This window comes from Mercurialis annua, linkage group LG3, assembly GCF_937616625.2.
Source record: "Mercurialis annua linkage group LG3, ddMerAnnu1.2, whole genome shotgun sequence".
Taxonomy (NCBI): domain Eukaryota; kingdom Viridiplantae; phylum Streptophyta; class Magnoliopsida; order Malpighiales; family Euphorbiaceae; genus Mercurialis; species Mercurialis annua.
Genome location: NC_065572.1, coordinates 5552990 through 5576908, shown reverse-complemented (window position 1 = coordinate 5576908; position 23919 = coordinate 5552990). Strand labels below are relative to the sequence as shown.

The 23919-nt window shown below is 30.7% G+C and overlaps 2 protein-coding genes and 1 long non-coding RNA gene across 6 annotated transcripts; all 3 read right to left on the bottom strand.

The window, feature by feature from the left end:
- Window positions 1-515: 515 nt before the first annotated feature.
- LOC130015226 (uncharacterized) lies at window positions 516-1449 on the bottom strand. The gene is made up of 3 exons (XR_008790301.1): window positions 1168-1449; window positions 1015-1081; window positions 516-912 (listed from the first exon to the last, which is right to left on the bottom strand). It is a non-coding gene; the product is annotated as an uncharacterized LOC130015226 (long non-coding RNA).
- Window positions 1450-7528: 6079 nt separating this feature from the next.
- LOC126674845 (protein CDI) lies at window positions 7529-9287 on the bottom strand. Of its 2 annotated transcripts, none has more exons than XM_050369369.2 (2): window positions 8978-9287; window positions 7529-8643 (listed from the first exon to the last, which is right to left on the bottom strand). In XM_050369369.2, the coding sequence occupies exon 2, from the start codon at window positions 8594-8596 to the stop codon at window positions 7814-7816; it is 783 nt and encodes a 260-aa protein (XP_050225326.1). In that variant the 5' UTR covers window positions 8597-8643; window positions 8978-9287; the 3' UTR covers window positions 7529-7813. The 2 variants fall into 2 exon arrangements, with proteins under 2 accessions (XP_050225326.1, XP_050225327.1); XM_050369370.2 differs by having other exon boundaries at window positions 7529-8618.
- A 3591-nt stretch (window positions 9288-12878) lies between these two features.
- On the bottom strand, window positions 12879-22836 carry LOC126674588 (origin of replication complex subunit 3). 3 transcript variants are annotated; one of them, XM_050369063.2, is made up of 17 exons: window positions 22615-22827; window positions 22298-22522; window positions 22030-22204; window positions 21755-21924; window positions 21530-21660; window positions 20396-20669; window positions 20195-20272; window positions 19544-19611; window positions 19357-19447; window positions 18891-19090; window positions 18375-18444; window positions 17968-18053; window positions 17404-17490; window positions 15606-15681; window positions 14561-14688; window positions 13464-13640; window positions 12879-13151 (listed from the first exon to the last, which is right to left on the bottom strand). In XM_050369063.2, exons 1-17 carry the CDS (start codon window positions 22693-22695, stop codon window positions 13046-13048), a joined length of 2223 nt encoding a protein of 740 aa, XP_050225020.1. In that variant the 5' UTR covers window positions 22696-22827; the 3' UTR covers window positions 12879-13045. The 3 variants fall into 3 exon arrangements, with proteins under 3 accessions (XP_050225020.1, XP_050225019.1, XP_050225021.1); XM_050369062.2 differs by having other exon boundaries at window positions 19544-19620; window positions 22615-22826; XM_050369064.2 differs by lacking the exon at window positions 12879-13151 and having other exon boundaries at window positions 13502-13640; window positions 14561-14605; window positions 19544-19620; window positions 22615-22836.
- Between the last annotated feature and the right edge of the window lie 1083 nt (window positions 22837-23919).

Here is a 23919-nt window from a genome sequence, read left to right as displayed (position 1 = left end):
TACAAATGAAACATAAAAATCGAAAATATGATACAATTAAAAAATTTCCTAGGTCATGGTTGTCACGACCCAATTTCATGGATCGCGACCGGCGCTAGGGTATGGGTATGGTTGTACCAAAACCCGTAGCAAGTCTTGCGGAAAACCACCAATCAGATAAACCTGCAGAAAATCCAATGCTCGGGGAAATTTAAATTAAAAATAATATTATTATTTAAAACGCTAATTAATAAGTCGAAATCAATTTCGTAAATTAATATTTAAATCAATACAAAATAGTTACTAGATTAAGTTTAGGAATCAATATATTTAAGACACAAAAACTCAGTGACCAAAGTCACCATTTAACCAAAATAAATTCAAATTGGCCAATAAGAATTCGACACAAGGTCATCTTCTTCAATTATCCCTCAAACATGGCCATTTAAAAAGTTGCAGAAACATAAATTCGACATCAAGCTTTCAAGTTATTATTAGCTAATAATCAATTCAAATCTAATAAACATTACCCTCAATCAAATCATAAGAGTCATTGCCAACAAAAGGAAGAATCTGAAATCAAAGGATCTAGTTTCAGAAACTTTAAAACCGGGATAACAAGAAAACGATGAATCATGAAACCGAAAAATAAACATTAGTTAAGAGTTTAATGATTTTACACCCAAGTTTATATTCATACTCTAGCATAATCATAACCCCAAAAGGAAACAAACCCATAGCTAAATGGCTTAATGAAATCAGCAGTATCAATTCCAAAAGAAAAATAGTTTTTAATCAATGAAATACGATAAGATGGCGGCGATTGTTACGGGTTCGTTTACGTACCGTTTGACGAACGAAAGGTGTAGAAACGTAGATGCGTGAGTCTACTTTCACGGGAATCAAACAGAATTGATTTCGACCTCCGAACGACTGCCAAACGAATTAAATTTCAGAAGGGTCGAATTAAACTTAAAACAGAAATTTCCAAAAAACGGTAAAACGGCAGCGATTGGTACGGGTTCGTTTACGTACCGTTTGACGAAACAAAAATTGGGATTTGTAGATACACGAGTCTTCTATCTCTGGAAGGAAGCGGAACCTATTTCGGTTCAGAAACAAGAGAGAAATCAATGATGAACGAAGGTGACGTATTTGAACAAAAACTGAAACTGAATCATAACTTACCGATGATTTTTTGACAAACTTTGGTTGATGATTTCGGAAAGGATTCTCAGCGAAATTGAATGAGGAAGGCGGCTAGGGCTAGACTGATGTGTGGTGAAGAATTTTGATTTAGAAAACGAGTTTTAAAAACGCAAGCAATCTCGAGAAATCAGGGGGCAAAACTGCCCCCTTGATTCCCGTTAGCAGGTCTCGTACGAGACCTGCTAACAAAGAACAGGTCTCGTACGAGACCAGGTCTCGGTTCAACGAGACCTGGTCCAACCAATTCTGGTTGGACCGAAACTCAACCCGAACCCCTTTTTTTTTTAAATAAATATTTTCCAAACCCGGACTTTAATTTATCCTTTTTGAAACCCGGATTAAAATTAACCCATTTTCGAATCCAATCACAAAACGAGTCTAATTTACGTAAACTATTAAAATGTTATCGGAAAATTTTACGAGATATTACAATGGTATAAATGAAATAAAGTTACAAGGTGGGTGTTTTTTAAATAACTAGTTTCGCATTACGTGGCTCGTAACGTAATTTGTCAATGAACATATTAGTAAATTTATTATAATTATTAATAAATATATATATTTGGTTATTAAATTTTTTTTCATACTGAATTTATTCTTCTTTTGGTTTTATAATAACTATAATTAAATAATTTATTTATTTTTATTAGTAATATCTTTAAAAATAATAAGATAAAAATTTAAATAATAATATATTGACCAAATAGAGTATTTTAATTTTATAGTTCAATCAAACTAAAAGATAGGTATTCCTACTAATTTGGAGACAATTTAGTTATTTTTTACATACTAAAAACTAAATTGGAGATAATTTAGCTACCTATTCTAATTAGGACTTTAATTACAATAGTGATTAATTAAATAACTAATTAGTTAATGACTATAAAACCTTTATTTAGTATTAAACTTGAAAGGATTATTCCGTAAATTTGCCTGTCCCCCCCCATCCGTGCTTTTATATATAGTACTAGTTTTTCGCCACGTGCGACGCACGTGAGCGATATTCATATGACCCGTTATTTATAATTATATATTTGTATTTTTGTATTTTAGTATTTTATTAGGATTGATCAAAGTTCCAATTTAATACTTAGTAAAACAACTTTGTTAGAATTTTAAGGACATATTGATATTCCTTTTATAAATTTTTATGTTAAAGTTAAACATTTAGTTCTATTTAATAAAGACTTTTAAAGAGAATTTTAAGACTTTGAAATTTAAACACTTAGTCCTACTTGTTTGCAGAAATATCATTTATGGAAAAATGTTCACGTGTGTTTTAAATTACATATGATTTTTATCTTTTGCATGAGTTTGTTGTTGGAGAAAGTAATAAAATTGTACATGTATGAGTACTTCGTTTCTTTCCTAGAAACTCATAATTAGTTTACTACTAGTCGTAAACCCGCGCATTTACGCGGTATCTAATTATTTTAATAAGAAATTCATGTAAATAATTACAATTTAATATTTTATAATTTATGAACTAATAAAATAAAAAACCTATACAAATAACTAATTATTTTAAAGTATTGAATCTCTACAATATGTTTTTCTATTTTCTATTTTTATAAGTTTTTTATGTCGGTTTTTTTATCTTTATCTCATCAATGACTTTTTTTCTATTTTCATAAAATATGGTAGGGCTTTCGACTGAGTCTAGCTAAAAATTTCTCTCATTATAAATCTAATGGAATAAAAAGTAAAAATATTTATATAAATATATCACCATGTTGTTTGGTAGATTCTCCATTATCTTCACAATGGCATAGTTATATCCAGCACTATTATCCAAATAAATTAGGCTAGATCAATTTTTTTAATTCTTCAACAAAAGACCACTTAAACAAATAAAAAAATAAAAAATATTTTTTAATGTAAAATATATATTGAGGAGTAAAGTGAAATAAAAGCTAACAATTTAAAAATTAGTTATATCCAGCACTATTATTTCAATATCCATCATTATGATAACAAAAGAATTGATTATATGTTCAAACAACGGAAAAATCAATTAAAAATTATACCTAAAATTAAACCGATATATATATATATATATATATATATATATATGCATATTCCTCTAATCAACGCATCTTTCTCATCGGTTTACATGGCGGTAATATTATTCTTTTTATTCATGTAATTAAGAATCAAAATGTAATAAATTTTATCAAGTATTAATTAATTATATCATGTAACCAAAATTAATCAATAAAGTTGATTTATAATAATTAAACATAAAAAAGGAACAAACCATCTTTTTCTAGTTTCTATTAGCAATACATATTCTCAATCACAACAATATACTAAATATTACACATACAGAAAAATATTATAATCCAATAAATTAACATAAATAACAACACAAACCTTGTATTTCAATCTGAATTAAGCCCCACCAAAATCATCCAATAAACAACCTTTATCTATGCGGATCCTCTCAAACCAAGACCAAATAAGGAGCTTAGAGCTAATTAACAGAAACATAGAATACAAATGCAAAAACCTAGAACAAAGTAAAAATAAAAATTAAAAACGTTTAAATGTTAACTAAACAGATTACCACGCGTATCACCTTTTTGAAGTTGTTTCAAACGATGAGAACACAATCCACCGTTAAACAATGTCAAATGAAGAACTAAAACAATCCAAATTGGGAACTGAATGCATTATTTATTTCACACTAATTATTATGAGAAGGAATTCATTGGACACGTGAATACCTAAACCTCAAACACCTACATATAGAAATAAAAGCCTGAAAGAGTTTTTATAGCAATAGAATTACATGTTCTCTAATCTATTAGATATATTATCTTTTAAATCAAAAATTAATGCTAATTATCTAATAATGAAAATTAAAGTAGTTTGAAAAAATTGGAGACTATGAGAATGCTCTATTTGGTGAGATTGAATGAGAGAGCTCTGTTGGTCCTCTCAATTATATAATATATAGATAGATATAGTTCATAAATAAAAATATAATCTATAAAAACATGCACTAAAACTGAATTATAGACTTCATAAATGGTAATGGAAATGACGTATAAGCCACATTCCCAGCCTTTGATCATTTGTTTAGGTGATATAATAATCATCAAATTAAAAAGAATTAGAATTATATAAATAGAAATCAGAAGAGAGTTTGTATTGCGATAGGAATATATGTTTGAGATAAATTCAAATACTATAACATAGTAATCTTCAAAAATGAGACGATAAAATGTAAACATTAAAACAAATATAAATATAAAGGTAAATAGTTTATCAAAAATTCATTAAAAATATTAAAAGTAAAAGAAGTGTTTTAAAAAAGGTGGAAACTATGAGAATGCTCTATTTGGTGAGAATTAATGAGAGGGCTCCGTTGGTCCTCTCAATTATATAAGTATATAGATATTATATTTAGATTTTTATTTGCAATTAAACAATCTTCGGTTATTTAAATAAATAAATTTGTGGAAGACAATTCTAATTTATTAAATTTTAATTTTACATATATTTTAATTATGGAAAGATAATTTATTGATCCACAACAAACGATCATCATTAATATACATAAACTAATATATGAAAGTGAGAAAAGAATTACCTTATAGATAGAAGAGACATCTTTTAAGTCCTCCATTTTTGCTCCGATTTTGAGATTTTAGGAGGTGTTAAATTATAATTGTAACTGTTGATCGGTTGATTTTTATTTAACTATTCTAGGTCAACAATTTTGCAAACAACCACCATTAGAATGACAAATAATTTTATAAACAGAGGCAACAATCTTTTTAGCCGGGCCAATATTATATAGTAGTGTTGTCACCAACTCTCAAACCAATAGCTTCTTCAAGAACACTGCACATTATTAAACAAATTAAATCAGGACAATATTAAATACATATTTCTAAACTTGAATATTTATAAAAATTAAACTAATAAATATTTGAAAAAGCTAACCTTGCAATAAGGCGATGTCATATAATTTGCGAGCATATGACATGAATTAATGCTAAATTATATATGGTTTAATGCACTTATATTCTATAGCTCGATCTCAAACCCATATAGTTAAGAGTTTTTATATGTATGAAATACATTAACAGTTAATCTCATGTATTTAAGAGTTTTTATTTGTATGAAATACATTCACTCACTTTATTCGGGAAATATGCAATCCTATCCATTATCACAGCCATTAATTGTAATTAACTATTAGAATTAAAAAATTAGCTTGGGTGTTCCAATTAAAATGTACTTTTGTTGTTGCATTACATAGATACAAATACCTTTTAATTGGTTAATTCTATGCTGCTAATTAATTTTTTTGCTAGATTACAAACTTCCGCGATTAGACTTTTTTGCTATTATAATTAGAGTTCTATTTAACTAAAAAAACGTTTATCATAGAATTAGAGTTGTAATTAATTTTACATTTGCTTTATAAAATTTATTAGAATTAGATTTGTACATAACTTTGTAATTTTTTTAATTATTGACCCTAATATCGTAATTTTGTCTGTCCCCCCCCCCCCCCCCCCCCTTCGCTCTTATAGAATAGTTATAGATAGATAGATATAGATTAGGCCTAAAAAATTTATAGTGAACTAGTATGTTAGTTAGTAGAAAAGATTTCTATTTTTTTCCTTCACACTTGTTCAATAACTATATGATTCTGAAACTACTTTAGATAACAATTTCACAACTGTTAAATTTTAAAATTGTGCAAATTCAAATCCGTATGAATTTAACTAGAAAATAAAAATTATTAAAACAGTAAAAAATACTATTAATGATAAATTGCAAATATAAAAGTTATTTTAATAATAAAGTCAAAAAAATAAAAAATTTGATAAAAGTTTAAATTAAGAATTTTAACTTATCATTTTAAATAGTTTTTATTTTTATCATAGATATGATTAGTTTTGTTATTATATTGGGTATAATTATGCCACGGTCCCAATACTAGACAATAATAGAATTATCAAGAAAAGTAATAAATGGAGGCAAATGATTGTTATACGCAATTGATATGGGTTGCTTTGTCTTGTCTTCATCTCTTCAATTTTTAAAATTGATGCATTCGACAATTTGCTTTTGTTATTCGATTTCATGACTAACATGTCAATATCTCGAGTTCTATACATTGAATTGAGTAATGGGTCATTGTTGGTTTTATTTCATTTTATGTAACTAGTTTATATAAGTCCTTTCATTTTCATGTTTTCTCCTGTATTTTATTTTTTTGGAAAAATAAGTTTTGAAATTGGTCTTTTCCGTCTGATACAACACTGATAATATTTTTTGTGACATAAGAAACTAATATCTATAAAATTAAAAATATAAAACTTAGTATATACAAACTTTAATGGAGAGACTCAATTTAAAAAAAAAATATAATAATGCTAGAAATTTAATATGTGTTTTGGCACGATAGTGCATTTTATTTTATTTTGAAATATAAAAATTTGGATATAGTTATAAATAATAAAAACAAAGAACAAGTCTCGTATATACTTAAATTTGTTGTCATATAACAAATAATTGATAATAATGTGTACAAACAATACGTTTGCATATAAAAATTAAATATACAATCAAATCAGTAAGCAGTCCGGTGATAAGAAATATATTATTTTAAAAATGAATATAAATATACATATTGAAAAAGTAAATTACAAAAAATAATTTTGAGAATAATAAAAGTTATTTTTGCAAAAGAAAAAAAATACAAATTGTAACTTTTAAGTACTAATTTTGACATTATATTTTTGAAAATATTTTAACTTTTTATAGGTACATCTAAAGAGGCCTTATATTTGTTGTGCATGCTAGCAGGCTAGGGCCTTATATTTGGCACGTTGACCCTTTATAAATGGGCTGGACTGAACCCATTATGAACTTGACCTTCCAAAGACATTTCCTATAAGAAAATCCCGAAATAGAGGAGTCAACTATCAACTTTGAGAGCTGGCATTCACAAGAATCCACATGTGAACCAATTTCATTGACCATTTACTCTCCAGCCTGTCTTATGGCTCAACCAACATATAACTACTCATTTACAGCTTAACACCCCAGCAAAATCCAATCAAAAGTCCAGAAAAAGAACTGCAACCATGAATTCGAATTTATAAATTCTTCCGACTTATATATTTCTCATTCCGCTCATATAATTTTTAATGTTGATCCTTTAGAATCGGCTATAATGTGCATATACACTCATGAATAATCGTCCATACCAAGATAATGAAAAGAAAGCATCATCTCATCATAAATCAACTTAAGAAGGCCAAGTCTAAGGTCAAGAATTCAAAGATTTCTAATGTTCCAAACTCTAAAAGCAACATTCAATCTTAAAGGCAGTTTTATCAAATAAAGCATATTGCTATAAGCACATAGCTATGCTGCACAATACATTCATAGTATACACCTCCAACAAGGTGATAAACAATTAGACGACATTTTTGCAACGCTAAAAAATTCCTATGTGGTAGCGGTGACTATTGCAAACTCTAGAGAAGAGTCATAAATCTATGGATACACATAACAAATTTATCTTAAAGAATAGATTATAAATAAAGCATAAGAGATTAACAACACTAATACAACTACAAATAATGCCACATTCTTCTTAATTGTCACTGACCTTCTTGTTTGCATTCTCATTCTTGTATTCTTCCATTTCCTTCAACCACAAGTCTGCAAATTCACAGTTCTTCCACGCATCAAACCATGGTCCTCCGCGAGTATAATGAATTGCTTTTGGAGAAGTCGTGGCATCACCTTCCACAACCTTGTTATGCCCCTCGAGAAAATTCCACAAAAACGGAATTGAGCCAATGTCTTCATCGTCAAGCCACTGAAAACGGTGGAGATACGCTCCGGTTTGTGTATTCACAACTTCAGGAGTCAACGACTTGTTCTTCGGATGCCCACAATTGTACAACACCATCGAAGACCAATTCTTCCTAGGATAAACAGTTTGCACCGCTCCATCCATTTTCGTGGTCTCTTTCGGGGTATAGTCATGTTGCACACACATAATAGCGTATTTATCATCAATCAAATCATTCAACTCCTTAACATCAGCCAAATACAGGAAATCACAATCAACAAACACCGCCCAACCATCATAGCCGGCCAAGTACGGAGTCAAGAACCGAGTGAACGAAAACTCCGTGCTCTCCAATTGATTTCTCTCACGCCAATAAAGGTTTTTCTTCCTAAGTTCCGACTGAACAATCGGGTTAATCTCTACAGGAATTGAAGATCGCTTCATGATCGAATGGCGACAAACCTGATACGCGATATCTTCTCGCGGATCATAACCCACAAAGAACTTAAAAGATTTGTTATCATTTGTAATGCTTCCATTTGTATCCACAGTGTGAAGCTCACCATTGACCATGGTCATTGTGCAGTTGGTAATTATAATTCTATATCACAGATCAAATGCTTTAACTGTTCAATTTATCAAAAGAAAATAACAAAATGAATTCATGTGATTAGAAACAACACACCAAAAATTCCTTATAATTAATTAAATATCCGAGCCATTCTCAGATATAAAAAACACGCGGTTAGATCCATAACTTGCAAGAAAATCAAGCTCAAAGTAATACAAAAACAATATAATTCGAGAAGATCCAGCTGTGCAATTTAAAGATTTACAATAAATCTAAATGCAGCATATTCATAAATAATGATCATAACCAAATTGCTAAAAAAATTCAAGAAACGCATCATAAACAGATCAAACAAAGATTTAAAAATAAAATGAAATTAGAGAGAGTACCTGAAGAATGGGAATGCGGATCTTGAAGAAGAGAGATTAGAAATGCAAATTATTAAATATGATTTGGATTTAGTTTTGTAGTAATAGGAGAGTATAATTAATTTCAATTGTGTTTCAATGGCTGTTAAACAGAGAGAGAGAGAGAGAGCGGAGATTGAGGGTGAAGAGAGATTTGTGGTAAATTTTCCACTTCTTTATATATTGACGCGCAGTCTCTGCTTTTAGACTGCCAAAAACAAATCCAATTTTCTCTTTTCAAAAATCTATTTTCGCTAATTTTGGAACTCTGTGGATCGTAGGATGATTGTGTTGTATAGTGGTGTTTGCAAAATGGGCAATTTTTACCCATAATGGATATTTCATAATCATTCACACACAATTAATAAATATTTATTGGATTGAGATTCCCTCAAGTTTAAAATAAACTTTAATTTAAAATAAATTTGAGGAGCTCATGTTCACGATCTACACCTACAACGGTGTAGATAAAAAAAGTACAATTTTAATCAAATTAATCTACCGTTCATTTTATAATGAACGGTGTAGATCGTGAACATGACCTCCTCAAGTTCATTTGAACTTGAGGGAATCTCAGTCCATATTTATTTAGCATGCGATATTATGAAGAAAAAAAATTATTTTTACTTTTATTTTTTTAAATTGGTTAAACAAAAAGATAAAGTACATGTTAAATATTCATTTTATTTCTATTTTTATTCATATTGACTGAATTAGTTATTTATGGTAAAAACCGCCAATGTTTATATTTATCAATATTTCAAAGAAGGATTCGAACCTAAAACTCCCAAGTCGACTTACAATGTTCTTTCCACCAAGTCTGGGAATGATTCGTATCATAAATCTTATTCATTGAGAATTCCACAATTTTTACAAAAAAAACAATCCATTTACTTGTTTTTATTTCATATATCATGAATTATCAGCAATAAATTAAATTCATTTTGTAAATGTATATTGAATTTATAATTTCTCAAACTACAACTACGTGTAAATTCACCGAGCAAGTCACCACCATGACTGCCCAATTCATATTATAGGTGGATTTGGCTTAATACATAGTTTGACCCCTGAACTTGTACCCTTTTACCCATCTAACCTCTAAACTTAACGTCTCACCTATCGAACCTCTGAACTTGTTAAATAATCCGATTTAACCCCTAAACTTGATAAATACGTAAATATTGAACCCCTCTGTGCCACCTGTCACTTGAAACATTCTAGAAAAAATTGTGTACGGAGGGGTTCAATATTTACGTTTTTATCAAGTTCAGGGGTCAAATCGGATTATTTGACAAGTTCAGAGGTTCGATAGGAGAGACGTTATGTTTAGGGGTTTGATGGGTAAAAGGGTACAAGTTCAGGGGTCAAACTATGTATTCAGCCGGTGGATTTAGCATTACTAGCCATATCAGAAGATCATCCCCCGCTGCTAAACTAAATCAAGTAAAATGAAAATATGAGGGATAGAGAGAGAGACTAGAGTTGTACTTCGGCGTGATGGGTTCACATATTACAGAGTTAATTGACCAGATAGCTGAGCTGACCATAAATTAATTTTCCTTTTTAGTTTTATCTCTATTATTACAAACGATGGTAACCCTATTTTCTCATATATGAACCTCATAGGTGACCATAACTTAATGAGGAATTTACACAAAATACTCTGTTTTTAGATTTATTTGTTTTAAATACTTCAATTTTAAAAATTTATATTTTTACTCTCTTTTTATAATGTTTCTATCTCTACTCCAATTAGAATTTTAATTTATTAGCATTTTTACTCCACTCATGTAAGACACATGTGCACTTTTTTTTTTTTATCTTTTTCTCTTTCTTTCTTTTCTCTTTCTACTACTTCTTTTCTCCCTCTTTCTTCTTCTTCTTCTTTATTTTCTTCTTCTTTCCTTTCTCTGCAACTTTTTTTTACGTTTTTTTTTATTTTAATGAAATTTCTTAACATATTCTATCTAAAAATTCAAGATAAAGAAGAGTCCATTATGAAAAATTCGACTTAATTCGTCTCAAGAAAAAACGAAGTTTCCCGTCATCGCCATCATTGATCTTTTTTTTTTTCAGAATCTTTTTCTTCTTCATCTTCTTCTTCTTCTTCTTTCTATGTTGTTTTAATTGTATTATCGATTTTTGGTATTTTTTTCAATTTTTTTTGAAAAAAATCGTTTTTTTTTCATTAATGATGTTTTGACATAGTCTTCAAACGTTTTTAAATTAATTTTAAAATTGTTGAAAACTGTTTTTTCAAAACTGTTTTATACTGTTTGAAACTGTTTTGTTAAAACTATTTGAAACTGTTATTTTTAGACTGTTTGAAAGTGTTTTTTAGATACTGTTTTAGACTGTTTGAAACCTTTCTAAACGGTTGGAAACTGTTATTTTTGAGACTGTTTTAAAGTGTTTTTAGAAACCGTTTTAAACTGTTTGAAACCTTTATAAATTGTTTAAAACTGTTTTTAGATAAAGGTTGCAAATTGTGTTTTATGAAACTGTTTGAAACCTTTATAAACTGTTTGAAACTATTGTAAAATGTTTGAAGCTGTTTTTTGGAAACTGTTTGATACACTTGTAAACTGTTTGAAACCATTGTATAATTTTTTTAAAATGATAATAAATATGTCTTTTAAAAATTGCATGAAACTGTCTGAAACTACATTTGAAACTGTATTTGAAACTATGTTTGAAACAGTTAGAACCCGTTTTTAATAGAACAAATAAATAAAAAATTATCAGTTTTCTTTATTTATGGAGTAAGTTATGATCGTTAGATTTGAATTCCAAGTGAAATTTGAAGCGATTTGACTACGAATTAAAAATTCGAGCGAATTGGAAAATAAATTTGAAACTAGTAATAAAACTTTAAGAAATAGTAATAAAATCACATAAATTAATTTTCTAAAATGTTATGAGCTGGAGATTAGATTTGATTTGCTGATTTGTTTTTTGTTTTTTTTAAATAAACTGAAAAAGATGAAAAGAAAAAGAAGAAGACACTGTAAACAAATGGAGTAATTTTTAGGTATAAAAACAAATAGAGTAGGATATAAAACTAATTAGCTGACATGGGTAGGTAGGTAAATCAAGTCCAAATATTGTGGTAGGTAATTGCTAATTTTTTTCTTATTTAGGTATTTCTCTAATTCTCTCTAACTTAATCGAAAATGACTAAGGGCCTAATTGGACCAATTCTAGTGTAGAATTCATTCCATTTCATTTCATTTCTAAATGACTTGAAAATAATTTGAAAATAAAATTTTATGTTTGATTTCCTGAATTTTAAATATAAACATATGATGTGGAGAGATCTCTGCCATCAAACTAAAACAGAGAGCTCGTAGGCCTTATTCTGCAGATCAAAGAGCGACGTAATTCCCCATTCAAAAATACTCCGATTCAAAACTATTTTAAATAAAATAAGTATTGTATTTCGAGATTAAATATAAATTTAAATAATAAAAGTTCATTTAAACCAAACACAAAAAATCAAATGAATTTCATAAAAATTGTAAAATTATTTAAACCAAACAGAAACTTATGCATCCAAGTGCACAAAAAATGATGACCAGCGGAAAACAAGTTCAGAGAAACTGTTAAAAATAGAGAATGTAAGTAACAAAATGTACGTTTAACTATAGACCTAACAAAGATATGTTTAATTTGTATATCTAGTGGTAAAAAAATTAAATAACAACAAAAAGAAAAAAAAATAGCCTGACTTATGGTGAAAGCATTTTTTTTTTTTTGAGAGGAATGGTGAAAGCATATTTAAAAGGGTAGTTTCCGATAAAAAAAAAAGGTATTTTATTCGAGTATGCTGACTAAGCTCCAAGCATATATAAAAGGGTTGTTCCTTCTTAGAATCTAGACAGGTAGAAAGTGTCGGCAACCGACGCAATTGCTAAAAAAAATTATGTTATAAATAATTTTAGCTACTTTGACATGAAGTAAATAATTACACAAATTGGTCCATAGAACATACCAAAAGTAAAGGAGCAATTGAAGCAAGCAGGAACTACTTCAATACTTACTACCATCCTACAATCCAAAGGCCACTCTCTGGACATAATCTGGCCGCCTTTTCCCAGGCATTCGAATAAGTCCTGTAATCTGGAGCTCTGTTATTGCCTTGCAAAACCTTGCTCTGTTGGGAAACAAGTTAAAGGATCTCAATTTAGATTTAAATTTCAACAATGCCATCGACAACTAGTGAGCACGAAGGTCCCGCAAAAGAGGACCAAAAGGGTTGTTTTGTGCATAATGCAGAGGATTATTATGATATTAACTTCTGTTTACTTTTGAGGGTGAAATGTCTAAAGGGACAAAAGTATAATTAATTGGCTCGTGAAACTGGAAAATCAATCAAAATTCCGCAATGCATATGCTACTAGTCTAAACTGACCGCGAGAAAAGACAGGAGCGTAAAAAGCTATGTAAAACTTAATTTGAAGGATACTGAATTGATGCTTCGCTTGGTTTGACAGGTTCAGTTGTAACTTTTCTTTTCTTTGGCGATGGAGAATGCTTTGTCCGAGGTTTCCCTTTACTGCTGGAGCTAAGAATTACCGACTTGAAGGATTGATACCAGTCGTGAAGATTAATAAGATCCCCGTGCTCTTGAGCTAAAGTATACCTGAAGAGGTAAAAGTTGGAATCTTCAGGTCATTTAACCTTGAGTAGCTCCTCCTTTTTACCATAAGGCCTAGGCACCCGTTTAGTATATATATAGACTAACAGAACTCTATCAAAGTATCAATAGATATATAATCTTTTTCAAGAGCTAAAAAGGGTAAACCAAATGTTTATTTAAGATCCTATTTTAAGTGCTAGACTTCTCAAAAATATATATATATGAACAATAATTGTGTTTTACAACTTCAACTTTCATGATTAAAATGTATGCTCAACAGCAACTAAATGCGATAAAATATATCATACAGTTTGGTTAAAGTCTTAACTCAAGTCTGAACCCGAGGAAATAGGAAAAACCAAATCCAAAGTCCACAAGTTTCTTTGGCACTTAATTAGTAAGCATTCCTTTGGTTCCAAGTCAAAAATAGAAATGAAATCATAATCAAAAAGAGAGAATGAGAATAAGAGTAATTAATTTAATATATTGTTTGATTGAGTAGGAAATGAGAATGAGACTCAAAGATAATGGAAATAAAATTAATTCCTACGGGACAGAATGGGAAGAACGAATTTCATTCATCACTCATTTCCATTATCATGTAATTTTTTCTAACCAAACATAAACAATAAAAGTCACTTTCATTTCCCTTCTCATCCTCATTTCTCCCAGAATTTAGTAAATTAAATGAGCCCTACGCTAAATCCTTGCAAATGTTCATTTATGTGTTGTGTATTTTCAGGTTAATATCTCACGAGGTAAAATAAGTTTTTAGTTTAGTGCTCGAAGATGAGAAGACCATGACCATAATTAATTAATTAATTAATTAATATCATCCTACACAGGTTATTGTCGATAGATTTATAATTCAACTCCATTATAAAATTACAACCAAGAAAATAAATAATGAGGAAACCACTTACATAATAGAGGAATCATGCACCGATGGCAGCACGGTATTGCCGCTCCTGCCACAACAACCGCACTTGATTATATTACAAAATTCCCAAAGATCAACTTGAATCCTTCTTCTTGGATCTCCAATTAAAGCCTACGACATTTAGTAGTAAAAGCATAGAGATGCAACACATAAACTTCACTTCTTTGAATCAGAAGGCATAATGAAAATTGGAAATTCAAATGATGTTTGAACTTTTAAATTTATAATTTCGCTAGTAAAGTTGGTCGACGGAAAATGCAAAATAAATTTAGTACCTCTTGACAATCAGAAGACCCTATTTATCAGGTTGTTACCTCAAAGATTAGATGATGAAATTTAAGAGCCGCCAATCATGTTATAGGTGAATTGTAATACTTATTCAGTCATCTTAATTTTCCTGGTAACCTCTGGAAAAGAGGCTCCATATGCTCTAACTCCTAGTCATACTACATCTAGGAAAGTAGCATCACCTTATATCTCCATCAAAAAGGCAGTTTTTCATAAACACTTAAGGCAATTGATACCCACACCTCACATAATAAATTCCACCAGCTAGGAAATCACGACTTCTCCAATCCAAATTTCAGCCGGCTAGAGTACATATTTAGCATTAAATCACACACTGTGATGTATTGATATCAAAAAAATGTACTGTTAGTATATTATTTGGCTGTTGAAACTTAAGTTAAATGGTGAACTCGCTAAGAAAAATTTGTAGTGACATGCTCAATACTGCAGCATTAACACGACTGATATCACTATTTAAACCCTAGATTTGACATAGGTTGCCAATACCACAGTTGGATACAGTCGCAACTCAACATTTAGGATTTATTCAATGAAAGTATATGGGGCTAACTTGTGATAGCACAAATTCTAGCATGCAATTAGAGGATTAATATTTCTTGAAAAAGTTTACTGGTATCTATGAGCTAATTTCAGATCAGTAAACTAAAATGTTCTCTTATAATAAACCTGATGGCTGGTGCAAGTACATTCTCAAGGAAAGTAATTCTTCAAATACTTACCGTTTGAAGGCTGGCAACATTGTTGAAGCAGACAATTTCATGAAAAGCTACGCACTCAATGGGCTTCATATGGTTTCTGTTGCACAAATGGAGAGCCGTATATATATATATTAAAGAATCATCCTCAGATTAACTATTTACAGTAAACCTCAAGCACATGGAAAGTAAACAAGACAAATGCAAAGATTAATTTATTTCAGTCCAGATAATTTACAACGGAAATACTGTAATATCAGCATTGACTGCAAGAAAAAATATACTATGACACATATGACGAAGATTTGTCATTCCATTTTTTCTCAAGAAGTTCCTAAGAGATGCAATTTCTATACCAAACTATCCAAATCTTGAGAAATTTAATGCAAAGCATAATATTACAAAGCAAGTTACGAAACTCGGTGCATGATTTAACTCTGAAAAGAATTGGTAACTGTAACTGGACATGGCTCAAACTAAACCATAAACCAGCCGAATTAATTAATTAGTAAATTCAGTTCAATCTATACAAAACTGAAAATTGTTCATAAGCAAGAGAAGTCCTGAATTACACTATTAGTTCACATTCTTTTATGCGAAACCAGAGACCGAATCTGACACTGTTTATGTGAATATTTTAGAACTTAACTAGAGATTTTTTTTTTGATAATTGGGGAGGAGGAGCGCTTGTGGTTGGATTTGAACCCATGGCGCTTATACCATTTGAGCTATTAATCATTGTTTTGTCAATTTCAAAAGAAATAAATTGGCCAATTCAACTAAATCCTCAATAAATTGTATTTAGACTTTAGTTATAGAAAGCATGACAAACTACAATCAATTAATATGTATAAATTTAAAAAGGCAACCATAGTAAGAAGTTGAAAACCTAATAAGTAAGAAAGAGTAATTTAGGAGAATGATAAAAGTATAGGTTTTACAAATGATAAGTATAGATGCTATCCCTTTTCATTTGTTGAAGCTACTCTTTTTCTCCACCAACCCATATCCTATCTATATTCTATACATTCTATCAAGAGGCCTTCTTCCTCTGTTGCTCGCAAAACTTGTTCAGATCCTTTTCACCTGATCTACAGACACTGGCTATATTCACATTCATGATCTTAAAAATCACTGGATACTAATTAAAACTCTCCAGTATGCTCACACTCAAAATCGAACGTTATTTTCTGTCCATAGATCAAAAACAAGAGGGGAAATGTGTGAAGTGTGAACGAAACTTATTCAAATAAGCTACAGCCACAATGTTATTAGTTATACTATTATCATTTTGCGACAAGTTTTTTCATCACATTCAGAAGCTATAGACTCATAGATGTTATTAGCATTACATTGTGTCAATCTCGGCCCCTGTTATTTGGGCTCAAAATACAACCTAAACAAAAGGTTTGTCTTTCATTCCTTCCGAATTAGAACTAGCACATTACTAACAAGATTCTAATATCCTCCAATTAAAACTTGCAGCTTAAATCAAAAATTAAATGGCCAATGATCAACTTTTTGCTATCAGAATGGCATTAGAAAGCAAACAAAAATTATCAATAGTATCCAAGGATGTCCTTGATACGCTCTCCAAAATCCATAATTCTAGGAACATTTCAGATACAGAAAGCATGACAAAGCAATTACAAAAGGCATCTTTGATAATTAATCAATCATCTCCAAAATTTTGTGAGAACTTGGAAATTTAATCATAGATGCATGGTATGGAATCAATGTGGTAGTGGATCATATTTTAAAAGAAAGGGAAAGAAAAAGATTAAAAAGGAAAAATAAGAAAATAAAGATAGAATATTCCCACCTAACCATATATTCTGCTAGTCTTACAGTTTTCTCATTTGCTACTTTGGAATCCTCAAAATTCAAATGGCTCCGCAATGCAGTTCTCCTGTCATTGTTGGCAAAAAATAAGCTACTACAGTAAGTGATTCCAACAGCTTCCAGATACAATTACAAGAAATATGTGAACAACAAGAACCAACAAAGAGATTGACCTTGTAAAATCCCAAAAGAGTTTCTACCTTATTGAATCATCCATTGGGGCTATGATAGAAACAAATAAATTACCAAGACAAAAGAAGTTGAAGAACAGAAAAGGAAAGCAACTAGGCACCTGAACAATTATCTTCCTCAATGGCATCATGCAGATCAAAATGATGTAACTTATTATCACTGACCCAGCCTCAACTTAACTATGGCCTATAAATTAAAATGGTACCAAATATGACAATCTCACAATGTATTAAGGACCTCAATATCTACATATTTCATCAAAAACTGTGGAAATTAAGCACAACATATGACACAGAAAAGCAATTTCCAGACATTGTAGCATGCTGGCAGCATAAGGTGCAATAAAACTTACTTGGATACACCGACCACATCTTGTTTCAAACTCTTGCCTTGGTCAAATTTCAAGGTTGATAAAAGCTCCTTCACTTTGTCATGGATCTATAAAAACATAGATAAATATGGGTCAACAAATTCCAAAGATAGAAAACAAAGAATTCTACTCGATGACAGATAAATAATACTTCAAGTAATATTTAAGCAATGTTGAAAGTAAGACATACATAATCAAGTAGCAATATGAAATTCAATTACACTATAATTCCGATGGTTGTCAAATTCATCCAGAAAAGGAATATGATTATTCACTCAGCAAAGTGCACTAGAAACAAGCAATCGCATGCATGATATTTCAAACACAAACAGTTGGCCCCGCAACATTAACATGTTTAAGTGTAGTTGCCAAATAGTTCAGGGACATACCTGAGGGACATCAGCTGAATGCGTTTCCCAGCCTTTAAGCAACTCATATAGCTGCACTGTTGGAAGATCCCTGATTGAATTTAAATGTCAGTGTCTAGTAACAGAGAGTAAGAAGTATTGTTTTTTTATAGCTGAGAAAGAAGAATCCCAATTCACAACCTAATCTGTAGCAAGAATAAGATAAGTTCAAAGAAGGCAATAGAAAATAGTTTTGAATCATAAAGTAAACGAGATTCAGGATTAAAGTCAGAGAGATGTGTATATTTTCTAAGCTTTGAAGTTCTTAATTGTTCTTATTTTTGTTCACCAGTTAAACATATGTGAACAATCCCTTTTATGCCTGGTGCACAAGTCTAAGAATAAGAATTGTTAAACAAATCAATCTAGAAGCAAATACAACAGAGAAAAATTTAAATATTTAAGAAATGACACAAAATGTTGTCCAGGTAGCCTTATAGAACCTTCAAAGCATAAGACTTGCACAAGTGAAAGTAGATATGAGAACTTGTCACTTACCTAACCTTGCGTAGTGCTTGACTGATAAAACCACCCTTTTTTAAACCAAGAATTCTTTTATTCCTATCTTGACTTCTTGGGGATAGTGTGGGATCTTTCTGTAACCCGCTGGCCCGTAACATATCTGACTCTGGATCAAGGGCCTCGCAGAATAAGTCTAACAGTCGGATATTATCACGTTTTCCTGCTTCATATAGACACTTGCAAACCAGATTCAGTCAAAACATAAATTAGGTCCAAGCCAAGCATTGATAAAGCTAAAAGGTAGCAGAAACAAATCAAGTGCATAATAATTATTAACACTGGTACTAAAATTGTCAACAAACCAATATTTGATCGACTCTTGTAGTGATACTTTAGGGCATTGCATAGACCATAGATGAGAGATATAACTCAAAAGGAAAACAGCAATGTCACAACAGGATAGTAAAAATAGAAAAACATCTGAGGAAGAAAAAACTCTCACCATAACTACGGTACTCCACTGACTGCATAATTTCTTCAATTCTGACAGCCCGTGGACCAAAGCATCACCATTCTGTTCAGCCACCTTATTTCTGGCAATAGATTTTATATTCAATTCATCATCCAAATTTTCATTCAAATATTTGGCCTGATAACTGAAAAACAGATAGAATGATGCTTTACAGTACCTCAGACAAGATGGAAGCTCAAAAGCACGCTTCAGCATATTTTCTGGCGATAGTCCATAATTTTCACTCTGCAATACCTTAAATGATGGAAAATCAACTAAAAAATTAAAAGAAAAACAATTGAGAAGTGAATATTCATTAATGACAAACAATAAGGTGTTTCAATCCAAAGGGAAAAGACTACCAGAGAAACAGGGGCAAACTAGTTGGCAACTATGCACAAATTTAGCATCCAAAGCAGGTTAGAAAACCAGAACAGGCTAATAATTGCTACTTAAATCATATGTTATTACCGTCTGACATTGTGCATGCTTATAAGACAGGAATTAACTGATCAGGAAATTCTGATTTCTTAGATTATAAGAATCGAAAGAAGTTCTCCATCACTGAACTGCTTTTCTAAAAGTTCATGCAAGATAATTTCTCAAAGAATATATGTCTGCATCTATCCCTTATCATAGCTGATTTCTCAAAGAATACATGTCACTGCATCTATCCCATAACATATAATATGTCCAAAATCAGCTCTGCCCATCATAAGGTAATGAAAGAAAACAGCAAAAATAACCAACTAGAAAATGAGACCAATACGCCATAATAGGGCATCAAAAAAGTGTTTGAATTTACAAAAGAATAGGAATTGAGAATAACCTTAGTGTCCTCTTCAAGAAGATACCATAGGAGCAAAAAGCTTAGGGGTTCCACAGAAAAATGCTGAGCACATGCTATCTGAAAGAAAAAATTCAATTAAAAATTAATTAGGCATGGCATAAATCCCCAAACAGGAAAAATTACAATGGTCTAAAGCACAATAATGTCAGTTATCATATCCGCACTAAATAAATTGCTCACCTTTAAAGTTCTTATAAAAGATGTTACAGTTCCATCCTGGATTACAAAGTAATTTCTCATAATAGTAGCTACTTTGTGACTTATACGGAAACCTGAACACTGTTTCACAAGGACAGCCTCCACAATTGCATCCATTCTCTCGGATGGGGTACCCAAAATGAATTTGCAAGGGCGCAAATGATGAAGCATATTTAAAGGAAGTATATTTTTCAACACATCTAGAGTTGTTGCCACTCCCATGATTAAAATCACTGGAATTTTTAATACCCATTCACTGTGAAACAAAAGAGCAGTAAGCGAAACATTATGAGAAACTATAGATAAGTTAAATAAATAAGAATTGGCAAGCAGACATTTCGGTAACAAGACCAGGGAAAAGAACATAACAAATCAGGATGCATTGCATAGCTTCACAAAATTGTTATTGAAAGTCCACTTCGTTGGATAGGGACAAGCTTTTATAATCAACCAACCAAAGCAAAAATATTCCATCACAAATAACGCCACATCATGTAAAATTGGCAAACTAACGACTTAAGAGGGTACAACATGAAAGATTAATCCGGTTCAGTGGGCTGTGACTCTTTCATAAATGTAAATGTTCCAAACCATTTCCAAAATAGTTAGACATTTTCAAGGTGATCTAAAACATAATGGTATAATTAAGTGATGAAGTATATAAAAAGAAAAGAAGAACAAATATTATAGAGTTGTATTCTGAATAACCACACACATTTCTCTTCTTAAGCAATTAAAAGATCTTCAATATGCATCCCATGCATGCACTTATTATACTTTCAATGTGGAATACAAAAAATTAAATATTAAATATTAAAAGTTGATATATGTGCATGCAAAGCATCAAAACACGTGCTAAAATGCAAACTTCAAATAAGATAATTCCATTTTCATCAACAGTATAAGGAATATACAAATTGGATTGAGGCCCTAAAGTAATAGATATACGACAACCCAAAACCCATAGGGGAAACACAGCTTATCCCGTAGAAAAAGTATTAAATACGAAAAAAGTCATATATTTTTGGGGGGGGGGGGGGGGGGAATAAGCAATCCTATAAAGTATATGAAATACACAAAAAAAATTACAAGATGATAATAAGATGCACAAAGTACCTCAACATAAGAATAAAATCAGATAAGACAGATCCACAACATCGCTCCAAATCATCTACAATAACAACAACAGGAGTACAGCAGTTTCCTTGTTCTCTATACCAGGTTGCTAAGATAGACATATCAGGGGCCTATACGGAAGGAGCAAATAAAAAGTTTCAATTGCATAACTCTTTGAAGTGATAGTTCTTTGAGTTACATACACAATGCGTGACCTTAACTTACATCCAAGGTAACCATTGCAAGCTGTCTTAATAAACTTCTTAGACAGCCACCAATACCATTTTTCATCGAGAAATCTAATGAAGAGAGATTCGCCACATGGCATCCTTGAGACTTTAAATGAACACCAAGCTCCTGGAACGTAAGTAGATCATCAACAAACTCCATATTCTCTGCAACCATTGTGCCAACACAACCACATCACAAAGCTGTCTCACTAATGATTTATCAAGCAATAAGGCATTAGAAATTAATGATTAATTGGAGAACTCACTCACTGGTAAGAACCAGTCCAGTAAAGATCTGTTTCGAAGTAATGTCTTGCACAATAGGAAAAGATTGAGTTGCTTCACTAAAATTAGGTGTTCCAGATGATGTGATAGTATTAAAAGACTCTTTAATCCACCGATTTATTTCGTCAAATACACTAGTGTTAAGATCCCTCAATACATCCTGCAATTAGAGTTTAAAATTCTTACTTCTCACAAAAAAGTAAATTACACTATGATTGAAGGTGATTGTACAAAAATGATGAAAAATACGTACGATAATAGTTGACTCGATCTTTGACCAAACAGTCTCAAAAACTTCCATTCTTTTATTGACAAATTCATGATCATCGTTATTTTCAGATTTCTCACTGTCTAAGTTTTCCTCATTCTTTATTTCTGATGGAGATAAATCGATCCGCCTTCTGGTTTTTGGTATTTTGTTCGCTTTTTTGCTAGGTTTTGTATGAGACGACGACGCTTTGTGCAGAATAAAAAATGGCTGTTGATAAAGAAAAAGTAAATAAATAAAGAGTTTTTTGTTATTTTCCCAAGAAACAAACAGAAAATTGCAATGAAGTGAGAAAGGCGAACCTGAAGATTGTTCTCGGTGATGTCCGTCGTGGCCGGACAAGGCGGTGAATCGGCAGATTTGACCGTTGTCGAGGGCGCCATATTTTTGGATAGAGAAAGAGGAAATTTTGAGGGTCGTTAGGGTTTTAACAGCTCAATGCGCGATCCCGCTCTGTCATAATGGCGGGAAATTCCTCTAAGGATACGAAAGTCTTTTCAGCTATTAAATTTGGGCTGGGCTATTAGATGCGGCTGTGAGAGTTGAGAAAATTACAAAACTATACAAAAAGAGGAAGAAAATAACAACAATGCTAAATTTGCTGAAATATTACATGAGCATCTCAAAAAATTGAAACTTTACATGTATTACCTTCCCAATGAGAATGCAACACATGGCACACAAAAAACAAATAAAAAAAGGTCAAAAACGCGTCAGAATAAGTCAAAAACGCGTCAGAAACGCGTCTGACATGCGTCTGACACGCGCGTCAGATTGCGTGCATCAGCCACGCGTCATTTTGTCAAACTATTCAAACATGTATCATTTATGTATCTGTTATGTATCGGATATGTAACAAGGACATATCTGATTTTTTTTTCATATTTCTAAAATAAAAATAAATAAATATATTATTAATATGTACTATTTATGTGTCTCTAAGATGTATGTATAATATATTTTAAATTAAAAGATATATATATCACATGCTTTAATAAAATTCAAGCATCAAATTATATATATTATTGATATGTTACTATTCACTATAAATTGAAATATAAAAATAATAAGTTGTGATTTTTTTAACTCAACTTTGATCAATATAAACATCCTCACTTGAATTACAACCACTATTATATACAATGTATCAGAGATCTATCGATAATACTACATTTCAAAATACACACATAATATATATATTAAAATAAAAATTATAGGTCTAAACTATTTCTGATATGTATAAAAGATGTGTCGAATATGTATAGTATTTGTATTTGAGTTATATATTTAACGTATTGAATATATAACTTACGAGTAGTTGAAATTTACCTATAACATATATTAAAATAAAAACATGTCATATGCTCTGTAAATTGTGTAAATTATTTATCAATGATATATTAAGGATATATTTGTCATGTTTTAATTGTATATGAAAGATGTATCTAAAAATACATCTAAAAGACATATATATTTATATAATATATATTTAAATATTCTTTGTGTTTCTGATATGTATTAATGACGTATGCAAGATGTATCGAAAATGTATAGGAGATGTACCGAAAATGTATCTCGAAGGCATTGAGGTACCACCATTGACGAGA

Excerpts from the sequence above, each read along its gene's own strand:
- LOC126674845 (XM_050369369.2), bottom strand. The coding sequence starts at position 8,596 with ATGACCATGGTCAATGGTGAGCTTCACACTGTGGATACAAATGGAAGC.
- LOC126674588 (XM_050369062.2), bottom strand. The coding sequence starts at position 22,695 with ATGGCGCCCTCGACAACGGTCAAATCTGCCGATTCACCGCCTTGTCCG. Across the intron at positions 19,091-19,356 it reads AGTGGAGTACCGTAGTTATG|TGTCTATATGAAGCAGGAAA; the intron begins GTGAGAGTTTTT and ends CTGGTTTGCAAG. Across the intron at positions 17,491-17,967 it reads GATGTGGTCGGTGTATCCAA|GAGAACTGCATTGCGGAGCC; the intron begins GTAAGTTTTATT and ends CAACAATGACAG.